A 26,679-nucleotide genomic window follows, 5' to 3' on the forward strand; every position below is an offset into this window, starting at 1 on the left:
AAGTAAGATAAAGAAATGATTTGATACAAACTGGGGCTTCTTTCCCTTCTTTCCCTGTCACAGTTTCTGTTAGTGTCTTTGTCTGTGTCACAATCTCTGCCACTGCCTTTGTCTCTGTCACAATCTTTGTTACTGTTACTTTCTCTGTCAATTTCTGTCACTGTCATTGTCTCTGTCACAATCTCTGTTACTGTCTCTGTCTATGTCACAATCTCTGTTACTGTGATTCTCACTGTCACAATCTTTGTCACTATTGTTGTCTCTCTTAAAATCTCTGCTACTGTCCTTTCCTCTCTCACAATCTCTGTTACTGTCATTCTCTCTCTCACAATTTGTTAATGTCGCTGTCTTTGTCACAGTCTCTGTTCTGTCATTGTCTCTGTCATAATCTCCGTTACTGTCTTTGTCTCTCTCACAATCTCTGTTACTGTCACTGTCTCTCTTACAATCTCTGTTACTGTAATTGTCTCTCCGACAATCTGTCTTACTGTCATTGTTTCCGCCAGAATATCTGTCACAGTCGTTATCCTTGTCACAATTTCTGTTGCTGTCATTGTTTCTTTCACAGTTTCCGTCACTGTTATTCTCTCTGTGACAGTTTCTATCAGTTTCATGTTCTCTATCATAGTTTCTGTCGCTGCCATTGCACCAGTCCCCGTCCTGTCACTTTTGACTGTCTTTCCCTATGCCGTTACCATTGTCATTGTCATCATTTTCGTCGTCGTCAATATCATCCACAAATATAGTATGTTTCATAACACCATTGTTATTATTACTTTTATTAATATTATTAAGTAATATTGGTTGTTTCCTGAAGACACGTTTTACAAAGATCAAACTGAACAGGAACAGTCTGTGATCTCACGCTTCTGCACTTCTTTGATCCAAACAAGGAAGGACAGAAGTTTTAATATCAACCAAGACCAGAGCTCCAGGTCACACTGTCGGTAGCCGTCCCAGGAGAGAATGAGGAGCTATGGTGGTGCCAAACGCCTTTCTTTTTAATGCTCTGATAGCTGATTGAAACATGCTCCTGTCCCTCACGTTCCCTTTGTTCACAAGCCATAATCATTTGCAAGAAATAGGGAAAATCTCTTTGTCAGAGTCAATGCTACATAATTTTCCTGAACAGGTTCTAGAAGAAAAACGTCCATATGAATCTCGCCCCTATATGAACCTACTTGCCTACTTCTTGAGTGCTTTAGCCCTTTCCTGGGTGCTTTACAAGAGAACAGAGCAAAGTCAAAGCTTTTTTATTTGTCAGTTAAATATCCAATGTTTACTGCGACGTTTACTCGTTATCTTTACTCGTCTGCCATGTTTAGTAACAAGGTTCTACTGAGTCCATCCTATACGTGTTATCACAATTAAAAAGATGGAACTTCATCACCCTAACTGGACTAGCCATTTTTGTCGGTTCTACCACAGAACTTTCAATGGATATGAATCGATTGGTAGCCACAAAACTTCGTTTACCGCAGTTTGGCGACCATTTGGCTTTGTGTAAAGTTCAGTTGTCTTTCTCTGAAATTTAATTCGTCACGCAGTACTATCACTCTACTTAAATATTACTTCCGATTTTTTTTAGAACCTAACTCGCATTGTAGTGTTCCCCCTCGGTTTTAGTCTTTGGTAAAGTGAGCTGATTTTAGAAATGATTAGCTGGTGGCTGGAAGCAAAGGGTCAAATCCAGAATACGTCTGCGTAGTTTACAGTTCCCAAAAATGTTTGAAAGTAGACATTTCTTCTGAAACTAATTACCAGAAAATGTTATTCTAGAAAGAAACTATTTCATAGATTGGTCTATATTAAAAGCTTAGACATCACGGGACATTATAATTATGGCTAATACGGCTCATGTTTTCTTCTGTAGAAAGCCTTATTTTGAAAAAAGTACTACATGGATGATTTCCTCGTCAAAGGAAAATTGATTACCTTGATGGAAATGAATTCTGATCAGAACATGTCTCAAATTCTTACCCCTTCTTGATCCTTATTGTTAGTTGTTTCATTTTATCAAGTGATCCACTAACGGATGGTAAATTGAATGGAGGCTACATGTGGAGTAAAAGGAGCCCAATACTGCAGGAACGTATGTGTTCATGATCGTTCGTTCATTAAGAAAAGAAAAACACGCAAGAAAAGCTGAAGTGAAAAGTTCCTTTTTAAATCTCCAAGTTAAGAATAACCCTTTATTAAGGTCACAGTTTACATTATTCTACAAGAAGCGTCAGTAAATTAAAAAAAACCTACCGGCAAATATCATAATTACACCTAAGATATCACACTTGCGCTACACAATTATTTACCTTTTAGCCCAGTCATGTCTTAATAGACAGCCACGTTAACCTCATTATAAGCCTGGAGCATTAAAAACAATTATAAATGAACAAATATTACCAGTGCAATTAGAAAACAATAATCACGCAAAATAACCCCCGCCTGCTAGTGATACCTTTCCTTGGATTATCTTGATCGAAGAGAGACAAATGCATCAGACAGAAGCCAGCTCAAGAGTTGAAATTGGGAAAAGAGCAGTTTTTCGGGATATGAAAAATGAATAGACTCCTTTCCGGTTCGCTGCTTCGTCCGCCAATCGTGTTTGTCTTCAAAATTTCACACTTGCCCTCGAAGGTTCACTTTTCGGCTGAAAATTAGTTTCTTTTAAGAATCTCTCTAACGCGAAAATTATAGGCCGTCATACCAGCTGCCTGAAGAGCCGAGAATGTCTGGGAAGCAGTGAGCTTTGTTTCCCCTCAGTCCTCGATGTTCCCGTCGGCTTCGTTTCGAAGAATGAAGGGTGTCAGGGAGACAAAAGTCACTGTTTCCCTTCAGGCCAGTCATTAAGTACTTATTATGTAAGAAGCGAAATCATGCACGCATTTTAATTTGTTTTTCTTAGCTGTTGGAGGACAAACATCACTATCAAATATATATTTTTTTCAGCGTTGCCGTGTCTCTGTTCAATTATACTTAAAAAAACGCCAAAATGTGGTAACAAAAACTGAAAAACGAGCCTACGGCTCAGCCGAGTGTTTCACTTTTAGTCCTGACGTCGTCTATAACCTATCACTAAACAGGCTGACAGACGCACAAGGAATCTATTTGTTGCATACATTGCTACAGCATTCGCAATGAAAACCGCGACAAAGATCGCAGCAACATGCCCTTGTGCAACAGCACATGGTCAACCAGCAAAACCATAGCCGAAAAGCAATCGATCGATTTGAGGGCAACAATCTTTGCCAAAAACTTCGTTTCTCTCTGGTAACGTGAGGATTGACCGTACCATAATCACTAACAATGAATCGCACTTTTGCATCACGGACTAATTTCCAATCGCGTTCAAGGACTTCTATGTCTTCTTCAGATGGCTGCCATATTTTTCCCCAACGCATGCGCGTTTCAAGTAGCAGGGTTCCCTCTGGGTAGTCTACTATAGCAGGTACCGTATCTGTACCTAAGGTGGTTGTCAAAGGATAAAATTATTATTTTATGAAATTATTGTGTAAGGCCTACCCTCAATATCACAGCCACCCGATGACAGAGGGAAGTGGTCGTTGTGGAGTGGAGGTGGTCAAAGAGAGGGAAAGGTTCGCAAGGGAATAATATTTGTGTTGTTTAAAATTGTTCAGCGTAAAATAATTTTGTCTATCCGCTAGAAAATGATTTATCCGTTGGATAGCGTTATCCGCACTTTGAACAACCGGGCCTTGTGATTATAGAGATGTGTGCTCTCTGATTGATTGAGGATTGCGTCATATCTCCCTATAATCACGTCGCGCGAAGTGATTATATCTGGGGCGCACAAGAAAAACAAATCTGCGAAAAACAAAAAAAAAGCTACAACTAAGCTTGGCGTAGCACGTAAGAGGTAGGAAAAAGGACGACGTACTTGTAGATCCACATGGAAATGTCATGTCATTTGCAGAAAACCAATAAAACGCCTTTATGGACTGGAGAACATTTACGGTATTGTACAGGGTTTCATGGAGCCATACTTAAGCTTATTCAAATAAATTTCGATACTAAAAGTGTAAAAAAACAAATAATCATAGGTTACCTCCATAATGGCTGTGCCTCTCGTGGAAGTCCAGTTCGTCACTCTCAAGTAGATTACGGGCGCTTGCTCTTATAACCTGTTAGGGGAAATGATATACCATTGAATATTTTAAGGATAAGCCCCCCTCTTTATTTTCTGGAACTTTGCCTTTGTAAGTAGACTTGAAATTGTAACATCACAATCAGCCACAAATTTTAATCAGTAAACTGTGCTTGTACATCCTTGTTTAATGTACCAAACTACAACACCGCTCTTTATGAATAGTTATAATAGCCCCCACCCATTCGATGTAATATTTTCATACCTGTCAGTTAGCGACATGCATGTAAGAAATCGCAGTCAAGAGTAAGAGAAACACGATTGCGGTCCTAAAGGGCAAGGAAGATTCTTCTGACATCAATATCGTCTATGCAATGCCCAACCTACAGCACCAACTGCTTTCAACGACTGTCTCTGTAAAGCTGGTTTACCAACTGAGAACAGACACCCCTCAACAGGCGTCAACCACTACTTGCACCATACAAACGACTCATTCACAACATTAATACTACAAACGAACTGAACAGAACGACCTAACTTCACTTACAGACCGAGACCGACCAATAACGACCGACTTACTCTACTTGAGCCTTACAGCCAATAACATCACGGCAAAACTGACTAATCAGTTTGTACAAACCAGACTTAGAACAACTATTCACTTGACTCTGATGATGACTTCCGCTCAGGTTGTCGAAACGTCAGTCACCACTACCGACAACAGTCCTCCTCAGGACTACACTCACCCGGAACGGATCAAACTACACCATTACAATAAAGAAAATAATAGAAATAATAATGATAATGATAAAACCGTAATGCTGTTAATACAATACCATGAAAAAAAAGTAAAATAAAATAAATCTGGTGGTTCGAGGATGTGGGTCACTCATTGCCACAGTACTAGTGCATGCACCTCGATATAGGAAGAACTAATAAGCTTTGGAGTCTTTCATTTCCAGTTACCAAATTTGACGGTGGAAAAGTCGTTGAAAGGAGTTGTCTGCTCGATGTTACAACTATAAAATAAAGTTCACAGCCAAATCTCCAGATACAAGTACGTGCTCCTCGGCAAAAAAGTAAAAATATTTGTTCGCGTATTTCATCAATGGAATACAGCAGATTTCAAATGTGGAAAATAAACATAAGCCATACCTCGTCTGGTGTTAGTTTTTGTTTTGGTTTTGGCACATACTGGAACTTCTGCTCTTTCTTACTAGGGTCGAGGTAGTGCTCGAGTGCCTTCTCGTGTATTTCTCTGTGCCCTTTATTCCAAGAAAAAATGAAGCTTTTTCTTCCATCGAGATACTCCTCATAAAACTGTGACGCCACTTTCCTTCGTGCCCAGCATGACATGACAACCTGTTCTGCCTCGTCTTCTCTGTATTCATCATCGCCACCGATGACGATCAAGACTTTATCTCCTTAAAGTAGAAGACACATTGTTACTCATTACACTTCTAAATAAATAATACTTATTCTGCACCGAAAGTAGTTTTGACTGAGTCAAGAGCTTTTCACAACTAAAAATGTGACCCCCTGTTTCTTTCGTGAAATAAAAACTTTTTTTCGTCTTAATTATCTTACTATTATTATTATCTTGCACGAGGTACGGTTCATTTGATAATCGTTTTTATCAGTTGCTTCGTTGAAAAGTTGTTCATTTTTCATTTTGTTCTGTGTTCCTTTCTGCCTCAATCCATAAGAAATAGTTTTTTTTATTTTCAGTTACTGTTTTGGACAATTTAAAAGGAATTTTAGAGGCTGCCTGGAGTCACGGTTACCTCCAAGATGAATAAAAAAAATTTGAACAAGTGAAATATTATTCAAAATATAGCTTAAGTAGTTTAGTTTTGTTTCTTGCCCCGCTGTAAATGTCTGTTACGTACGTCCATATTTATATATTTCAGGAAATTTCTGATTTCTTAGTTCTAATCTTTGATTGTTGTCAGAATCTCCATTAATCAGAGCCTGGGAAAATTTCCTTATTTTTTTCGGCGATGTTAATGTTGGCAGGGACACGACTAAATAAGGGGATCAGATAGATTATTTGCACAGTGACTTAAAATGTAAATTGCGGGCGGTTCAAGCAAAATGTTTATAATTCGTAAATAAAATTTTTCCACTTCTATGTAGTTTTGTTAAATACGATCGGGAGAACACTTAAAATATGCCACAGTATTACACTGTAGAACAGGGCAAAAATACGGAGCAACAAAATGGCCGCACTGAACTAGGCTTCACCTTGACAGAAACGAATTTTTAAGCGTGACATATCGTTTTGTTGATCACAAAGAACTCTTTCATGGTTTCTTTCCCTGTTGTTTTCGTGCTAAACCATCGAGTTAGACATTTATATCATGCTCGAGAAATAAAGAGTTATATGTGGACATATTACAAATCCCAATAGAAAGTTCATTACGTTTGGCTTCAACCGAACGCATTTTAGTCAATGAAAATAATTTAGAGTGGAAAAACGAACATGAGTAATGTTCCTCGCAAGAATCATACGACATAAAAGGTCAGAGACTCGCAATAGAATTAAAACTGTTGTATTTTGGAGCATTTTCAACATGGTTTACTCAGCTTAGTAGGCCATGCATTTAGAATGTCTCTGTAAGTTTGAGTAAACATGGATCTCGAGAATATTGTTCACGACGAACTAAATGATGAACCGTTATCAGATCGTTTGCATGGTTATTAAGCATTACTCGCATTATTAACATCAGTAACGACGGATTTACTTTTACTCTTTTCTCCTTTCCCCCATAGCCGACAGGATTAGATGAGAGCACGGAACTACAGGGCTTGAACAAATGTCTTTGATATCTATACTTCCTCTTGAACCCCGATATTTTACTTTCGTTATCACATTTACAAGAAACCCCTTAAAAAATTCACCCCAAGCAAACATCGATAAGTCACCAAACAATAATTTCAACGTTTACAGACGACCTACCAGTCGCTCGCAGCAAAGCTCTGTAGATCTTCGCGTAGCCAATACCAGCGTTGTCCTCGTTGATAGAGAGACGGGATTCATGTGCATGGACAACAAGGACGGCATAATCCATCTGTAGCTGAGGAATGATGTTTTCACACACATCCGACATTTCAGGAAGGCGAAAATTTAGCCTATTCACCAATATTCTGAGGTTAAGATCGTCTGCCATTTTGAGCAACAATGTTTCTACTGAGTCCAAACTATATGTGTTGTCGCAGTTGAAAAGGTGAAACTTCATTTCCCTCACTGGGCTCGCCATATTACTACAGTTCTATCAGAGAACTTTCGACGAATAAGTTTCGCTTGCCTAGCACAAAACTTCGTTCAATGAAACATGAAGACCATATATAGTCAAAAGTCCATTCGTCTTTCCCGGAAATTCAATTCGTCACGCAATAGACTCTATCTGATAATTACTTCCTTTTTTCAAAGAACTTAACCTGCACTTAAGTGTTGTTCCTCGCTTTTTGTCTCTGGAAAAAGAAGCTGATTTGAGAAATGATATGGTTGTAGCCAGAGCTTCTGGAACTAAATTCCCAGAAATGTTATCCTAGAGAGACATTATTTTCAATTATAGATTGGTTTCTATTGAAACAATCGACATGACGAGACATCATAATTATGGCGAATACGGGTTTCTTTTAAAGAAGTTACGACATGGAGTTCAACTAAGTCAAAGGAAAGTGAATTGTCTTAATAACAATGACTGGATGGTTCTTGCGCGGTGGAATCCTCGAAGCCCCGGTCTTGCCGTAATTCCGATTATAAGAAAACCTCCGAGTACCCAAACACCCACCCCCTCCACCCCCAGAAAAGGCTGCGTGACATAAAATGGAGAAAATATTCAGACCCTAAACAAGATCGGTGTAGAATCTAATTATCATTCCCAATGACACTTTACAATCATTAAACCAACTGACTCTGAATGTTCAAAAATCCAAATTTTTGCTTATCGGTAGTAGTTCCCGCTTGAACAAAGTTGAGTCCATACTTATTTCGGCTGATGATACCCCTCTCGATAACGTAGATTCTTTTACTTACCTAGGCATTGTGATTAATAACCACTTCTCCTGGACTGACCACATTGATTATATTCGTAGTAAGGTCAGTAGAAAGTTAGGTCTTTTAAGGCGTATTAAATCTTGCCTCCCCCTCAACGCTAGAATTATGTTTTTCAATAGTTTCATTTTACCTATTTTTGACTATGGGGATATCATCTGGGGAGATCGCGGAAATGCGTCCTTAATGTCTGAGCTGCAAGTGTTGCAGAATAAGGCCGCTCGCCTCATTTTAGACTTACCTGTTTATTTTTCCGCAACTGAGGCCCTAAAGAGACTTGGCTGGAAACCATTACTGCGTCGTAGAAAAGAACACCATGCCATCTTTATGTACAAATTAATTAACAACCATTCATGTAATACTATTCCTGTCACATTTAATCGGGACTTTCATAGTTACAATACAAGATCGAGAAATGACGTTCGAAAATCCAGTGCCACAAGAAGATGGGGTCATTGGTCGTCAGTTAACTTTAGCGCAGATGTATGGAATGGTTTAGACATCTCACTAAGAAATGCAAACTCACTGCCTGCCTTCAAACGTGGCCTGTCTAAATTTAATTTTGAATTTTAATTTACCTTACTAGTATTACTCTTAGTTAATACTTTGTGATTAGTATTTTTAATTAGTTCTTAGATTTAGTTTTAGTTATTTGTTTTTTATTTGTAATTTATCTTTGTATTAGTATTTAATTTAAGAGGACCCTCCTGTAAACCACTTTTGTGACGCTGGCATCCTCATTAAAGATTATAGTATAAAAAAAAACATCATAAAGGCAATACTTACACTAACACGACCTAGATGGTCAACATTAATGGCGGCTGACATTGATCGTAAATACCAGCGCAAGCGATAAAACTTGAAAACACACGCTGTTCGTTACCGCTATGTGACTTGTCCACTCTAACTAAACGAGTGCAAAACCTATTTTTTAATTAAGCATATACGTATCATATTCAGGCAGGACAAAAGATAATGATTGAAAAAAATTGCACTGACTACTCCGGCAATCACATATGAAAGGTGCGTAGAAATATTGCGAAAGGTTTGCCACAGGATTAACCTCATAAACCGAAAAGTTAAAGAGCTTATGTCGGTTTGTTTCCTTGCCTTGAAAACAGCAAGGAGTACTATTACTTCCGCATGAGCAGAAGGTCAGTGCATCACAGATTATCTTCCAGCATTACGAACGGTTTCTGTCCCTGACAGATTCGCAGAAAATCAATTAACCTACTATGCGTATTGATGCACTGGAAGAGTAAAGTGTCCTACTAAGGACACAACACAATAAACAGACTAAGGCTCGAGCCCGCGTTTCCAAAAAGAATCGCCTCTTGGGTAAATGTATGTCAGTATCCAGCAGAACGGTACCCTCAAGATAGCATGGTGTGGGATAGAGAGGTTTTCCCTGTGTGGGCTTTATAGTTTGGTTGAATAAATTCGTTGACAAAAATTAAGAAGAGGCATCAGCTAGCATGAGGATTTTGGGTTTTGGAAAGCGAAGTAAGGGCTAAAGAGTCTAAGGCTTTCAAACCATTAAAGCCAAGGACTCACGACTTGGGCCTTATAGACTCGGGACTCGGGGAAAAGCCATGAGATCTATGATTTATGGGTTAGAAGTCTTAGAGTGTTGAGAGGTGCTTACGGATTGTTTATAGGATTTCAATTTTAGTATTACTTGAGATTTGAAAGTGTTGACTGGGATCCAAACAAGAAGCTCAGCAAACGGAATGTGAAAAGATTTGTTTTTCTCTTGACGACAAATCTTGACAAATGAAAAACGAGCATTAACTTAATGTTTATATTCTGAGACGGAAAGGTGTGTCACAGAAGCAAAAGTATTGCAAACGCCTTCAAGTACCAACTATTTTATGAAAAATGCGATAGAAGGATATGAATTTTATCTGTACAATGAACTTGTTTCGTAACCTAGCATCTTTAGGGGCTCAAGGCCTTCTTCAGTCATAGTAAAGCTTGGCGAGGAAATTAAAGGCTCTGAGAAGAAATTTATGAAAGAAACTAACATCCCCGTGCCAGTTACAGAGAATATTGTTATTCATTTAGTGAGCTTTAATAGCAAGATTACCTTTGAACTGAGGGCCAATCCATACGAACGAAATTTCGTATTTAGAATTGGATTCTATCGGGAATACTTTGAACTTACCACTTCCTCTTCTTCGTCGAAACTCCTTATCATCTTCAAATTCCTACTACATATATATATATATATATATAAAACAGTAGTCAAGACCGTAAATAGATAAGAAAGAAAACGACAAAATGTTAACAAAAAGAAAAGAAATAATGTGCGAAGTATTCTAAAAATAGGAGATTTAAATAGTCAGGAAATCAGGAAGTCTGAAGTTTGGTGAACGAAAATTCCAGTTTAAGTCCTACCCTCATACCCTGTCCTAAATTTCAATAGGCGAAACTGTCACTGACAGATAAAGGAAAGCACAATAATACTGCCTATTCATCGGTCCACATGAAATTAATGTTCATTTGAACATGAAAAAAGGGAAGGACTCATGTCTGGTAGTTCTGGTGGGTCGCTCATTGCCACAGTACCAGTGCATGCACCTTGAGATGGGAATAACTAATGAGCTAAGGAATCTTTCACTTCCAGTTACCTAATTGAGCGGTGGAAGAGTAGTTGAAAGGAGTTGTCTGCTCAAGTTCGCAAATATAAAATAACGTTCACTGCTAAATCTCCAGATACAAGCATACGGCTTTGTTACTTGGCAAAAAGCCCAAATATTTGTTCGCGTATTTCATATATGACTTTAATTCCCCTGACAAAAACATAAACATGAGCCATACCTGGTCTAGTGTTGATGTTGGTTTTGGTTTTGGTTTTGGCACATACTGGAACTTCTGCTTTTTCTTACTACGGTCGAGATAGTGCTTTAGTGCCACCAATGACGATCAATACTTTGTTTCCATAAAGTACCAGACAAAATGTATCATATTACACCTTTACAAAGGTGACGGTTCAACTGAGAGTGGCTTTACTTCTTGATTGAAAAGTTGCTCGTTTAAAAGTTCGGCAGGGATGAGTTTCACGAACGAAAGAAACCGCTGTATTTTACCACCGATTTTATGAAAAGGTATTTTTTTCTCGAAAAATACAAAGTCCGGTCATGGCAGTCTCTGCCATGAAAATATTAACAAATGACACTGCCATTTTGGTACCCATAGCGGCTCCATGTGTTTGGAGGAAGTTCTCCTCATTGTCAGGAGCCACGGGTGAGTATTCCGAGGGCGGATGCGTTTGAAAAGTTGCACTTTCATAACTAAACTCGTTCCGGTGTAACACAACAAGCATAAAAGAGTAAGTTGGGTCTGAATTAGCACTTTTTTAAGAAGTATCGATGAAAGCTTTTACCAGTCGGGTTTTCTGTATGGTTTTATCATCATTCAGCGACTTTCACTTTCGATAATAAGCCCCAACAAAGTCCCGCCGCTCAGACTAACAAGTCGGGCGATGCTTGGTTTGCTGCAAATTATGGGTTTGAATGTTGTATTTACGGGTTTTTCTGGTGAACTGGGTAAATGAAGCATTAAGAGTCTCGACAAAATTAGGAATTACACAGCAGATGACAGCATTTTGACAAGTTCAAGCGCAAAATCAAACGAAGGGTGCCCTTAGCAATTTTAACAGAGGTATTTTCGAGCCCAAAGTCGCTAAAGTCATGACTCTCACATTATTATATTTTTTCCTTTTCATCATTAAGATCATTGTCAACGTCACTATTACTTTTACTGTCACTTCCATTGTCACCATTAATGTCACTTTAATCTTTTGTCACTACTCCTGTCACTGCCACTGACACTGTCACTATAGTCACTGTCACTGACAGTTTTTGTCTTTGTCACTCTCCCAGTCATTGCTTCTGACATTATCATGTTACTGTCTCAGTCATCTTCCTTGCCATTTTCACTGCTATTTTTTCTGTCACAATCTCTGTCACTGTCATTGTCTCTGTCACAATTCCTGTCACTGTCATTGCCTCTGTCAAAATATCTGTCACTATCATTGTCTTTGTTACAATTTCTGTCATTGTCATTGTATCTGTCACAATGTCCGTCACTATCATTGCCTCTGTCACAATATCAGTCACTGTCATTTCCTCTGTCACAATCTCTGTCACTATCATTGTTTCTGTCAATATCTCTGTCACTGTCCTTGTCCCTGTTCAATCTCTGTCACTGTCATTTTCTCTGTCAATATCTCTGTTACTGTCATTGTCTCTGTCACAATCTCTGTTACTGTCATTGTCTCTGTCATAATTTCTGTCACTGTAATTGTCTCTCTTACAATCTCCGTTACTGTCGTTGTCTCTGTCATAATTTCTGCCATTGTCATTGTCTCTTACAATCTGTCATTGTCATCGTTTCCGTCACAATCTCTGTCACTGTCATTGTCTCTGTCAAAATCTCTCACTGTCACTGTCTCTGTCACAATCTCTGTCACTGTCATTGTCTCTGTCATAATCTCCGTCACTGTTATTGGCTTTGTCACAATCCCTTTACTGTCATTGTCTATGTCACTGAAACTGTCACTGCGATTGTCTCTCATAATTTCCTATATTGTCATTGTCTTTGTCGCAATCTCTATGACTATCATTTTCTCTCAATCTCTATCACTGTCATTATTTTCATTTTGTCACAATCTCTGTTACTGTCATTGTCTCGGTCACAGTCTCTGTCACCATCATTGTCTCGATCAGAATAACCGTCACTGTCATTGTCTCTGTCACGATCTCTGTCAGTGTCATCGTCTTTCTTACAATCTCTGTTACTGTCAGTATCTACGTCACAATTTCTGTCACTATCACTGTCTCTATCACAATCTCTGTCACTGTCATCGTCTCTCTCACAATCTCTCTTACTGTTATTGTCTCTGTCACAATCCCTGTCACTGTCATCGTCTCTCTCACAATCTCTGTCACTGTTATTGTCTCTGTCACAATCTCTGTTACTGTCATTGTCTCTGTCACTATCATTGTCTCCGTCAAAATAACTGTCACTGTCATTGTCTCTGTCACAATCTCTGCTACTGCCATTGTCTTTCCCATAATTTCCTTTATTGTCATTGTCTTTGTCACAATCTCTGTTACTTTCATTGTCTCTATCACTGTCACTATCACTGTCCCTGTCTTTGTCTCGGTCACAATCTCTGTCAGTATCTTTGTCTTTTTCACAGTTTCTGATGCTGTCATTATCCCTTTTATCATTTTCTGCTTTATTATGTCTTTGGCAGTTTTTATCACTTTCATTGTTCCTATTACAGTCCCTGTCATTGCCATTGACTGTGACAGTCTCCGTCACTGTTCCTGTCCCTGTCACTTTCGACTGCGTCTACCTATGCCGTTACCTCTGTCATTGTTATCGTTATTGTCATCGTCAATATTATACACAATCATAGTATCTTTTATAACACTATCGTTATTATTATTATTATTATCATTATTATTTAGTAATAATGGTTGTCTGATTATACAGGAGACAAAGTGTTAATAGTCATCGCTGGGGACACATATTACAAAGACCAAACTGAACAGGAACAGTCTGTGATCTCACGCTGGGCACGAAGAAAAGTGGCTACGCAGTTTGATGACGAGTACCTTGATGGAAGAAAACGTTTTATTTTGTCTTGGAACTCATAGCACCAAACGATCCATGGGGAGGCACTTCTACACTTTTTTGATCCAAACAAGAAAGAGAAGAAGTTTCAGTATCCACCAGAACCAAAGCTTATCTCTGAATCCCAGGTTACCCCGTCACTAGCCGTTCCAGGGTAGGATGATAAGGTATGGTGGTGCCAAATACCTTTCTATTTCGAAATTGAGAGATCCTCGCAGCTAAGAACACTACTGAAACGAGTAGTTGAAAATAAGACCTGGAAAAAAATTCAGGCCCGTACGGGATTTGAAAAAATGACCTCTGCGATACCTGTGCAACGCTCTACCAACTGATCTAACAAGCCAACTGGGAGTTGGGCAATGTGTTGGGTCCAAATAAACCGTCCAAGTGATGAATGTTGATTTTAGATATATGAAATTCATATATTTGCACTGCGGTGAAGAAACGAAATTAAGACCCTCGCAGCGAAGAACATTACTGAAACGAGTAGTTGAAAATAGGACTTGGACGAGCTTAGAAGTATTTGGCCGGCATTGGTCTGATGCCGGCAAAATACTACTTTTTGCGAACCTGTTCGCTGATGAATTCTCTGGAAAGGTTCTACATCTCTCCGTCAGCCCTGCGAGATTAAAAAATGCTTTAAAATGACATTCAATATATTCCATGAGGTCTCGTTTCATCTTTTTTTTTTGGATAGAGGAAGACCTGCTGCTATACGCCAGAGTTAACATGGTAAAAGTATATTTATAACAAAGCGCGCGTGCTTGCGCTATATAGGTCCTATTGAGCCGCTATGAACAAAATCTTTATTTACGCACGCCCATGCGTAAATAAGATGACGTGAGAATTTTTTTACCTGGCTTCAGAGTCTCCTCCTTTTAAGCTGCAATGCAGTTTTCCTTCTCTTTGAAATATGGAAGAAACCAGCGAAGGACTGCCTAATTTTTCTATCGGCATTGACCTTTTAGGTCCTAATCCAACAAGCAACAAAAATAAAGCCGAAAAAAACTCGCAAGTTGCTTGTCGCTCCCAACTTGTTGTCGCTCTGTTATAAAAGAATTTGCTCATGCTTTTAGCTGTGCGTATATCGAGTTATGGACAAAAAAAGGTGGAGTTGCTCTCGACTGCGCCTCGAGCTACTCTTACGAATTTTTCGTGCTCTCCAAACTTTCCGCGTGCATCCAAAACTCGATATACGAACGCTAAGCATGAACAAATTCTGAACTTTGAAGTCGGGGACTCAAGGAAGCAGGGCTAGTAGTCTATATGAATTTCGGAGAACAAAGCGAAAAAGACCTCTGTTTCATACTACCTCATTTGTTATAATTTTGAAAATGCAGCAAGAATTTTCGGTTACCCTTGGCTATAAAGCTTTTCTGCAATTTAGTAGAACTCTGTATTTCATGTATGCATACATTGCTGTTTTTATTGACGGTAGGGTTTTCCGGCCTCAAAAAAATCGGCGAGGTAAACTAAAGATGAAAATTGGCACCTTGCCGATGACAAACGCCGCTTTTTTCTCTGCTTTGCAATTGTTCCTAAAGGTTTCGATCATTCTCAACCTGGATACTTTTTTTGCTCCAGACAAAAAGTCATCATTATCATCTGCTTTGATAATCGTCCGATTCACGAAGACACCATTACAAATAAGATTACTAAAACTGTCGGAGAGAAGGCTTGTATTCTTTGGTGGAGGGAAACCTTTTCCCGTCAAGAGCAATTTCCCAGGCGTAATGCGCCGTTACATCCATCACAATCTCTTCTTGAGGGTTCGCCAAAAGGATCTGCAGATCGCCGCACACTACCAAAGCATGTCGAAGAATCAACGCTGGTTTTGAAGACCCGACTTCGCTATGGTACGATTTCATATTACGAGGTAAAAAAGAGGTCTGGAGAATGGACGCTTCCTAAAGAGATAGAGGACAGCTTATCCAATAAATGAAAGTCTGCTCCCAACGTAGAATTACTGATATATTAACATAGAGAAACTGGAAAAGCACGTTACCGGGTTGCTGTGAACGATAATTCTTAGAAAAAAATCTATTGTGGAGTCTATCTGCATGTCGTATCCAACTTTTATAAAGAGTACAACACTTTCTAAAGCGTTTAATGTGACTGGGGTGAGACTATGACGTGGGGGGAACTCTCCTTCGTTTTTATTCAAATCATTGAATAAAAGTGCCTTTCGTTGTTTTATACATTAAGGCTTCAGTTTCGTCCCATATCTGTCTAGAAAAGATTATAAAATAAGTGATATGTCCACTTGAACATCGTAGATTTTGGAGGCTACTTCGAACATGTTCGGATATCAAAACTGCTGCCACTTTCGTATTTTTGTTTCATTTAGAAGGGGTCTGCTCCACGTAATGATAAATTAAGATCCAAACGTTTGTCTTAAGATTCTATATGAACGGTAGATTCAAGCTGTCATTTATTATCGTAAGCCGTGGCATAGCGATCTTCAATTAATAGTTTAACTCTATAATTGATATTAACTCCTAAGACATACGTTTGAACATCAGTTCACCATAACCTCGATGAACAAACATATCTTCCTTAGTCCGCTCCTTTCATGATGTTTCTGTTACATAATATATGACAAACAAATAAAGAATTTGTGCTAAAAATATTTGGAAAAATGTCGGTGTCACTTCAGCTAGTGATAAGTCAAAATGAACAAAAAACGCATCTAGGATTTAGAACATGCTCGGCAGTGATCATTGTCACTGATCGATAAACAGTGTCGTTGTCTATACTTTCCCTAGTCTTTGTCCGTCGGAAATGATAAGGAAAGGGATAAAAACCGCAGGGAATATATTTGCGAGGTAGTATTTCAAGCCACAACCAAATACGTTAGATGAGAACAGATGCGAATGTAGAGTTAATTCTTTTCAAAATAATGAAGTATACATTTATGATGAGGCCAAATCTGACCTCGGGTTTAACAGCCGATTTCGTTTACTTAACACTCAACTGTAACGCATGGTTATTGTACGTTTTTAAAAACTGAGAGGATCATTTGGTTATCAGACAACATCATGCACAAGCATGTCCCTATTACTGTATTCATCGAAAGAAAGCGTTCTATAAAATACAAGTTAATTTCCTTTAATTATAAAAAGTACAAATTCCTTTCAGGCTCAAAATAATAGGTACTAAAGAAGAAAAATGAGAAGTGACAAACCTAATAGGCCCTGAGCCTAGTTCGTGATTAGAATTCTTTCTCATCCAATTCCCGTTTACTTGCCCTAAACTACTTAATTGATAAGGCTCTACTGATAATTAGCAATAACCTACGGCAAGCTTTTGCATTTATAATCATCAGTTGGAGGCTCATATTCGTGCTCCACTGGCGTTGGATACTTAAGCTCACCGGCTCCAGACTCTGAATGCCGGATTTCCTTTTTTGGACTTTCCCTTTTGGTTTGCCGCATCTTAATAGAACGCTCTCCGCACATTAATGCTTTCTTCATCAGCTTTAATACACGTTTCTTGTAAACTGGATCAAGATCTTGTTCTTGTAACGAGTTGGCGATCATAAACACATTTCTCATGTCGCTACCAGTGACTTCAATGGCCGCCTCTTTCAATCTTTTCCTTTGTTCATCGGCGTTTGGCCCTCTCTGGACTTCATCATCGAATGTTATGACAGTTAAGATGGTGATTGCTTCGACAGGATGAAGAGAGATTTCAAATGTAGCACATCTTCAATATAAATAATGAGAATAATACATGGGCGCGGGTAGATATGGAATTTTCTTCGGGTGTTTAATTCGATAGCTTACGAGTGAGCGCAGCGAACGATTGAGCTGTCGAGTTGAACGCGATCGCGAGAAGAGAAATTTCATAACTATAAGCAACCATGTACTATTTTATTTTTCATATAATTACAATAACCCTTTACTGACAAGAAAAGTCTACTTAATTAATGAATGAAATCAAAGGATCGATAGTCCGCGAATAAAAATCGTCAAGTGTATTGAATCACTACAAAAACAAACATTGGGCCTACTTTTCAATATGCAAAATTCTCAGTTATTCAATTAGTCCTTATAGACATAAGAAATCTTCAAGGTACGCGGCCAAAATCTGCCTGCGGCAAATCCTCCAGTTTTCGATTTTTCTCAGTTTCAGCCGCGAAAAATGCCATTAGCCAAGCCACTGAATACGTAACTTTCTGTTTTCATCAGTTTAAACTTAACTGTCTGTAAGCGATACAGATTTTTCAGTGTTTAAGCAGCCATAATTCGAAAAAATTCCGACAAACGACCTTGGATTTAGAACGGTGAAGGTTTTGTCGTTCATTCATCAACCTGACCGAGCGGCGCGAAAGGCGAGTGACATGTCAGCAGCTGATTGGCGATATCAAACACCGAGCGTTGTTACAGCTTTCTCATAGCTGGAAATCCTTGTATAAAACCATAGTTTTTATGATAAAAGTGGATAACTAAAATTAGCCGGCCAGAAAGTCGGACAGGTGAGCTGTCAAATGTCAAGCTGTCTTGCAGTCAGACAGTCAAGAATTCAGCCCACCAGTTAGTTATTTGAATCAGTCAACCAGTAACAGGTCTGTCAGAAGGTCGGACATTTCTATAGCGCCTGATTATAGTTATGCAACTTAAAATACTTGAAATGGTAAAAAATTTCCGACATCTCAAAATTACGTGAACTTTTGAGGCATTTTAGTCCTTATCTCATGCAACGGCACAAGTTACGGATGCAGAAGAGAGCTGAAAACATTATGTTGGACGCCAAAAGAACAACACGCACACGAACTGTTTAATGAACTTAACTGAATTTCATTTTCATCGAGGCATACATAAATAGATGTTCTATAGCCTTTAAGAGGCTAGAGGGCACAAATCCAGATTACATAAATTCTATATTAAAGACAAATTCTGAGTTTCATAACTGATCCACTCGTTTTGCAAATTTAAATTTTCATTGTTCTGCTTTTGAGAAAAATACAGAATGAGGCCGCACTTTTAGCGTGCGAACTATTAGAAATTTGGACAAGCAGTCTTTTGACGTAAAGAAATCGAAAAATGTTAAACTTTCAAAAAGAAATTGTCTACAAATTTAATCGCTAAGCAAGGAGAGATGGAAAATTTTGAATATTTTTTTAAATAGTTAAGCAGCCTTTTATATCAAGTCTGCAAAATAACTTGTTTTGAAAGTGAAATGTGATCATCGCAGTAAATTTTCCAATTTAAGCAATTGGAAAGAAGAAGCCTGAAAAAAAATCAGGACTTCAACGGGATTCGAACCCGTGACCTCCGCGATACCGGTGCGATGCTCTACCAACTGAGCTATGAAGCCACACATTGGGAGCGAGGTCAATTCATTGACTAATAATAAATAAATTGACCTCGCTCCCAATGTGTGGCTTCATAGCTCAGTTGGTAGAGCATCGCACCGGTATCGCGGAGGTCACGGGTTCGAATCCCGTTGAAGTCCTGATTTTTTTCAGGCTTCTTCTTTCCAATTGCTTAAATTGGAAAATTTACTGCGATGATCACATTTCACTTTCATCTACAACCGCAGTACAAATATGAATTATTTCATATAAACTTCACATCATTTCACTGCACGGGAAGATATGAACTCAATAAATTGACCTCGCTCCCAATGTGTGGCTTCATAGCTCAGTTGGTAGAGCATCGCACCGGTATCGCGGAGGTCACGGGTTCGAATCCCGTTGAAGTCCTGATTTTTTTCAGGCTTCTTCTTTCCAATTGCTTAAATTGGAAAATTTACTGCGATGATCACATTTCACTTTCATCTACAACCGCAGTACAAATATGAATTATTTCATATAAACTTCACATAACTTGTTTTAGAAAGTTAATATCTTTTAGATAGTTAAGATTTCTAAATAAGACTTAAGATAGTTAAATACTATTTTTGCTTGCTTCTTAAATTGTGCCTACTGATAATTTTTATCTTTCTATAACGACAGTGTAGAATTATTTTAATATTAATTTTGATTTTATGTTCTATAGAGAGCCACAAGTTTATCAGTTTATTATAATTGTCACGTGATTACCCTCTTTAAATAAAGGCATCACTTTACCTTACCTATCTCTTAATCATTCGGTTGTTTTTGACAGGCTCTTTTGAGCGTCACACCTAAATTTAAATGGTGTAGCGGGCGTCAAGGAGTACTTACTTGCCTCCCGCAGTTGGTCTTGAACATACTTGATGATATCTCTGTATCGACCCTCTTCAAATCTGATGTCATTAGCTTTTATGACCCAAATCACAACGTGCATTTGGTCGGCTAGCGGAGGCTTCTCGAGTTTGTGGGCTCCCTGGCCGGCGGCTTTTGCCTTTAGAGTGCTCTCATCATCTCTTCTCAAGTCATCTCCCGGCCGGTCAATTCCAAACAGGATGCGGAACAGTTCGACTGTGTTAGAATTAAATGTTTCAGTTAATATTTAAAGGGGTATATGTCCAATCATTTTTAAGTTTATAATTTTTTTGCGGTTTTATAAGGTATTGGAATCGATGTAGGGTGAATTCACCCAAGCAGTTCTAAAAAATAAAGCAATGTCCCCTTTTTCAACAAGAAAGATTGCTGACAGCATTAGATTTTGAAAAACTCATGATTCTCATTGCTATATAAGCGATATAGAATACGTAGGTAGATAAGAAAGGGATTAAAAGGTTAACCATAACATCCTAACCAAAAGCCAGGCCCTAGTTGTTAGAGGGGTGGTCACTTTTTCGCCGGACACGTTTGTCACGCTCTCTCTCTCTATCTCTCTCTCTCTCTCTTTATTTTTCTTTTTTCTAAGCCGATGTTAACGTGTAAATAAATTCGCTTAAAACCTGAACGCTCAAACACAGGGATGAGTGAATCCTACAATCCTTTCTTGGCATCGAATACATTGCAATTCAAGGGTAAAAAAACACCTACCCTCTTCTCTGATATCCATCGAGAAAAATCCTCGCGTGTCGACAAGCGCGATTTGGTTTCCGGGAAGAAAGAATCTATCCAAAACCTTTGTTCCTTCCATCCAGGCGTTTTCAGTTACAGCTGGAGTCAAATATCCTAAAGTCTGGAATATGGTATTAATCAAAGCTGATTTCCCAGACCCAGCCATGCCAAAGAGAACAATATTCACACAGCAACCGTCCATTTCGCCTTCCATAGCATCATGGAATTTCTCGAACGTTCCAATCTTGAACAAGAGTATTTCGTTGCAAAGCGAGGAAATTTCGTCTTCTAGCTCAGCCATGACTTATTTAAAGACAGTGACCGTATGAACTATGGTTTTCTTTGACTTTGGGAACGACTACTGCACGTTCGGTATTCCTTCGCTTGTCATGAAGTAGGCAAAGATACAAAAACATAATCATGTGACGTCACATACTGTTTTCCGAGAAAGCCTTAAATTATACTCGCATTCTTCTCGCACTTGCTCATCAAGACACCGGAGTGTTTTTAAAGAGTAAGAGTTGATTTTTTCAAATTGCGCCGTTGAAAATCTGTGCTATTCGGTTTTTACACCAATAGTAACAAAATTCGGGATTTACGTGACATAAGATTTTCATGTGATGACAATATGCAAATTATTCTCTGAAATTTGGAAACTGGTGAACGATCCTGCATATATAATTCCGAGAAAATTAGAGGATGTGAAACACTACCTCAAGTATGTCTGTGGAGCGACCGGAATCAAAGACAAAGAAAAGCAATCCTATATGTTTTCATCTTTTTAATTGGGGCAAAACTTATCATTTGGATGTCGTTAATAACTTACTGAGCGCTGTCAATGAGAAATCCATCGGCCTTGACATAGACTCGAGACAGAAGCACTTTTGCCTCCCCGAAATGTCCAACTTGTGCGATACTGTAAGGTCCGGGCCTGCCGTGGATTTTACCATCTTTGCTGTCAACGCGAATGAATCACGACTGTCCATTAATAAAGCGCTGTAATAGGTTACGAGAAGTTCTACAAGGCTCTATTAAAGGGAGTAGGTTAGTTATAAAGAGGATTTTTGTGTGGCTTACATGACCTGTAGACCCCGTAATGTCATGATACAAGATCTTTATTCCCGCTGGATTTGTCACATTGAACAGAGCGCTTGTAGTATGTCGTACAACCAAATTTTTTCTGCTTGATGGGTTACTACTATTTTGTATAGTTATGGGGCTACGCTCTGCGAGCTCCGCTAAAATATTGCTTGTGTTCTGATCTTGTTATGCACCTATCTTTTTCCTCTGGATTCTTCCATTTGCGACCCCATATCCATCTACCTTAACTAAATTTTTCTGTCTTCTTTATTGAAAATACAGTCCCACAAAACCCAAACACAATAATTATGGTAAACGTTTTGCTCTCAACCAATTGAAAATAGAACTTTGTGCCCCAAGGGACATCAGAAATCTACGCTTAGTATTGTGTTACTTTACATGTATGTATTGTCCAAAATTAGTCATACATTCAAACCAAATCAAGCTCCCAATGGCTTCTAGCGTGGATTAAATCATTTCTCGAATGCCTCGGCTGTTCTGCAAACTTATGTCTTCGTGTACTTGTACACAAAATGCCAAAAATATTCATATGAATTGCTTCCCTAGAGTTAATTTCACATCACTCTCCTTGGAAAAGACATTCAACCTACAAACTTCAGAGCTCATTTCCACTTCGTTACGTGAACAAAATCATGACTGAATCTATCGGGCCACCATGGGAGGTGATGCTGACGTCTTTTTAATTCCTAAAATCCTCAGGTTATATGTGCAACCTTTGCTGTCAAGATAAGACCTCCATAACAAAGTTTGGCCACTATCCCTCATCTTGGAAATAAACATTTCCGGACTATTGTATGCTAGTTATCTTGTTTTATTGATTAAGAGGAACAATAATGAAAACTGTCTAACCGTAATCAGATATTAACTCTTTAATGGAAGCTTAATAAGACACCAGACACTAATTAAGCAGATCAATTTCGTAAGCCACACGTGTACGCTTTGCGGACCAAGGCAAAAAGTACGAGCCGAGAGGTGGGTTAAAATTTAAATAAACCCCAAGGATATCGCGCTAACCATGAGGGGACGCAAGCGGCCTCAACTGTAAGTACTATTAGGAAATGCTAGGATATTATTATCCTTTTTCAACTTCCTTCCTAGCATTCCTAACATTCCGAGCTGCCCGTTATACAATGCACAGTGTTGAGCTGCAAGGGGAGAGAAGGGCATGGGCTAGGGGGTTTGACAGCAATTCTTTCCCTGGTGCCCAGGACTTGTCTGTTTTGATAAGTGGATTTTTAATAGCATTTTATTAAAGTTTAATGATTTATTAGACCATATAAGAAAACCCCAGCTCAAGAGCTTCTCCTAAGTCCCCCCACCTTCCCCGTCCGCAGCTAGGACCTGCACTTTGGTTCAGTACTAAACTTGTTCTTGTTATCATAGTTGTATGCTTTAGAATGGTACCACGCAAATGCAAGTTGCTGTTCACCAACTTATAGCCAACTTCTGGACATGACAGGTTACCAAAGCAACATTTTCAACTTCTTAGTTCTTAGCTAAGTTAAGCTCCATATATTAATAGCAAATCTCCCACAATGTCACTCTTCATTTATGGGTTTTATGTTGGTGACAGGCCTGTAAGTTGGCCATCACATGTTTGTATCAAATACATATGCATAGGTCATAAATTTAGTCAAAAACAATTCACTGTTGTTCCTGGAGTAACTAAACCAGTGGTTGACACTACTGGATGTGCAGTTATTGACCTCCGCATGCCAGTGCAAGGTTGATCACAAAACATTCTTTGAAACTTTTGGAAAACCTCTGCTGCATAGCTATACAATGCTGCAGCTTAATAATCATATTAAAAAAGACAACTCATCATTAAAAAGTATTAAACACTATCCAAGGTTACAGCTGACACCATTTTTCAAATTTTTCTGAACTTAAGAGCAAATGTTACCATCGGCCAAACATTTCGTGGCAAGGTCAGTAACGCGAGGCGTCGTGTATTGCCCTAAATTTCGCAATGAAAAAGCGCCGTTTTCACAAAATTCAGTGATTATCGATTTTCTCGAAAACTAATCGATATTTAGCAAAATGAACTATGCAGTGTTTTGTTTTACATTAAGGTCTAACTAACATGAGATTATGGGCCAAATTGATTTTTGAGCTGTTGCCACGAAATTTTAAAAATGTTTGATTTTTGGTAACATTTGCTCTTAAAAATTAATTTTTCCCTGTTTTTTTTTTTCTTTCCTGCAGTCACCCTAGTTTACGAACTCCTGGTAGTTTGTAAGGTGGTCACTATACAAGCTGGAACCTTTACTGCGCAGAAAGCTGCTCTACTATTTGAACATTTTGAGTATCATTTCCATATTTTCACAATTTCCTCAAAATATCAGTTATCCTTTTCCTCAATTGTAAAGCAGATGCCTGATAGTACCAATGAAGGTCTACACCTGATAACAAGTCCTCAACTGGAAACTAAAAAAGTCAATGTAACCATTAATAATTTAAACTTTTAATAAGTTAATAATTATTGCATCAATTGACAGAGGTAAATGTAATAAGCACGTTGTGGATTGGAAAATATGGTGCAAAAAATCATTCTTCAACAATGGCAAGGACACAGGCTTAACTTATTTTTTTTGTGTTGAATATCACATTAGAATAAGAGCATTGCTTCAACATGCAAGAACTATCAAAATTGTATTAATATTAAGCAAAGGATGCAACAGGGATACTGGTAGGGGACAATTTAGGTTTGATAACAGTAGGAAAAACTGTCTACCAAGGTCCTGGGTGTTTTATCTGTGTCAAAAAAAAATACTCAAAGGGGATCTGCTTTAAACAATGGAATAATGTTCAAAATTTACAGTAAATTACCTTGCGTTTCAAAAAGGCTTCAAAGAACAGCAAAATGAATACACCACAGTCATACCCATTTTCTTGCTGAGGTACCCAGAAAGGCAACAGTTAAATATGATGAACTTCATAAAATTAAAACTGGGAGTGTGTATTAGATATCTTTTAAAAAAGAAGACAAGCCATAACCATAAATATATCTGTGTTTGAGTGCTAACAAAATGCTAGAGCTATGATCTTTTTGCAGACTAGAGGTCTTTTTATGGCCTGCTCTGTTTTAAATACATGCAATTTCTACTGGTATTTACAGATCACATCCATGTTTTTTTTCAGCTTTGGGTAATAAAGAGATATCGATCTGTCATTAAATTCAGGCATTACCACATCTTCATTTTGATGCTTTGCTTCTCATTCACACTTGAGAAAACTGTAAAAATTTAACAATTAGTCAGCCTTTGAAAAAAGTATTAATTGAATTTTAACTTCAGTTTACGTAAAGAATTTACTTACCTTCGAATGAGTTCTGCTTCTTGCTCTCTAGAAGAAGGACCGCTGCAAAAGTTGCCCTCATAATTCCACACAATCACAAATATTGGTGCCCTGATAGGAAAAGAAGGCATAATTAAATTTGTAGCTGCTGAATATTCCCAATTTTCTTTGCTAACAGTTCTTTGCACTCCAGAAAAATGTATACTCACCTTTCTTGTGACAAAGATGGAAGGTTGAACACCAAAATCAAGAACCAATGTTGGCTAACAAAAAAGAAAAAATAAAGAAAGGATTAAAAAGTGTCTTTTATGGTCATGAACCATTATCTCATTTCAATGTATATATCAGTTTCATTGCTCGCAAGATTGAAAACACTTACATAAATCCAAATAAATTGATTCAAATTTCCAGTTTATTAAAAACCAAAGAACCTTGCAGTTTTTGCAGTCACAAGTGTTGCAAAATATATTTACACTGCATTTTGCCCCTACCCAGTCTCCGATACAACGATGATGACAAAAACAACATTCATCTGATGTGTCGTTGGATCTTCTTACCATTTTCTAACATAAAAGGGGGAACAGGGGCACAGACAAGTATCCATAACAATCATATTTTCATGTTTTTACAAGTTTTCAAGGCAATATATATCCAGGCTTACAACTTTGTGAATAATAATTTTTCCTTTCGATTAAAAGTTTACAAGCCCTTACACAAACCTTCTGCGGACTGGTATGAAGACAAACTCCTTTTCAAAAATGTTAACTCTTCTTGTAAAGTTTGAAGCTCTAGCATATTGTCCTTCAGCACTAAAAGAAAAATCATTGGCACTATCATGCAATAAAAGGAGATTTATATTTAAGTTCTTTTTTCCAGTTATAATGAAATTTCAGTTGACTGTTTGCCAAGAAGAGTTCAACTTTAGATCAGTAGTAACTTTTAAAGGCCTTATAATATTGCGTGTCAAATTGTTGCTTCAAAACAAAGTTTATTACTTATGATCCAACCTTTTGCGCAGCACTTGGAAATTAATATTGTCTTTTTGCATTTGAAAGAGGTAATTATTTTGTCTTTTTGTAACTCTAATGCACCAGTGTGCAGTACCAGTATGTAGAGGGTGTTGCAGTATAAAAGGTACATGGTATGGTTAAGTTTCCAGTTCCATGATCTTATTTTTGAGAGGTATTAATTTAATTTAGTACCTGGGTAACACCATGTGGTCGCCATTCTTTACTCTTCCAGACAACTTCTGGTAGAAAAATGAACTAAATATGTGGCTCCTAAAAGACTTATGCTGGTCCATGGTATGAACAGTATAACTAATTTATAAACAAGAAAATAACCTGTTAATAACCTGTATTGTGCAGTTCTAGTTCCATACCCACCCCATAAAAGGTCATGGAAACTTCCGAAAGGAAAGAATGGGGCTCATAAGGAAATTCAAGAAGGATGGGAGTTCAAACCAAAAAACCTTTGTGGGAAGGGTATGATTATTTTCTGGATCAAAAGGTGCATATTTATCTCATCATAACA

At 38.1% G+C, this 26,679-nt stretch overlaps 3 protein-coding genes across 3 annotated transcripts; all 3 read right to left on the reverse strand.

The window, feature by feature from the left end:
- Positions 1 to 147: 147 nt before the first annotated feature.
- On the reverse strand, positions 148 to 2,844 carry LOC136281961 (clumping factor A-like). Its single transcript, XM_066169000.1, has 2 exons — positions 2,705 to 2,844; positions 148 to 637 (listed from the first exon to the last, which is right to left on the reverse strand). Exons 1-2 carry the CDS (start codon positions 2,842 to 2,844, stop codon positions 148 to 150), a joined length of 630 nt encoding a protein of 209 aa, XP_066025097.1.
- LOC136281755 (uncharacterized) lies at positions 2,170 to 7,419 on the reverse strand. Its single transcript, XM_066168653.1, has 4 exons — positions 7,062 to 7,419; positions 5,258 to 5,526; positions 4,064 to 4,139; positions 2,170 to 3,460 (listed from the first exon to the last, which is right to left on the reverse strand). The coding sequence occupies exons 1-4, from the start codon at positions 7,360 to 7,362 to the stop codon at positions 3,102 to 3,104; spliced, it is 1,005 nt and encodes a 334-aa protein (XP_066024750.1). The 5' UTR covers positions 7,363 to 7,419; the 3' UTR covers positions 2,170 to 3,101.
- An 8,839-nt stretch (positions 7,420 to 16,258) lies between these two features.
- LOC136281766 (uncharacterized) lies at positions 16,259 to 21,436 on the reverse strand. Its single transcript, XM_066168679.1, has 3 exons — positions 20,728 to 21,436; positions 19,978 to 20,214; positions 16,259 to 17,475 (listed from the first exon to the last, which is right to left on the reverse strand). Exons 1-3 carry the CDS (start codon positions 21,047 to 21,049, stop codon positions 17,102 to 17,104), a joined length of 933 nt encoding a protein of 310 aa, XP_066024776.1. The 5' UTR covers positions 21,050 to 21,436; the 3' UTR covers positions 16,259 to 17,101.
- Positions 21,437 to 26,679: the final 5,243 nt, after the last annotated feature.

The sequence above is a fragment of the Pocillopora verrucosa genome, chromosome 6 (genome assembly GCF_036669915.1).
Source record: "Pocillopora verrucosa isolate sample1 chromosome 6, ASM3666991v2, whole genome shotgun sequence".
In the NCBI taxonomy this organism is placed as follows: Eukaryota; Metazoa; Cnidaria; class Anthozoa; order Scleractinia; family Pocilloporidae; genus Pocillopora; species Pocillopora verrucosa.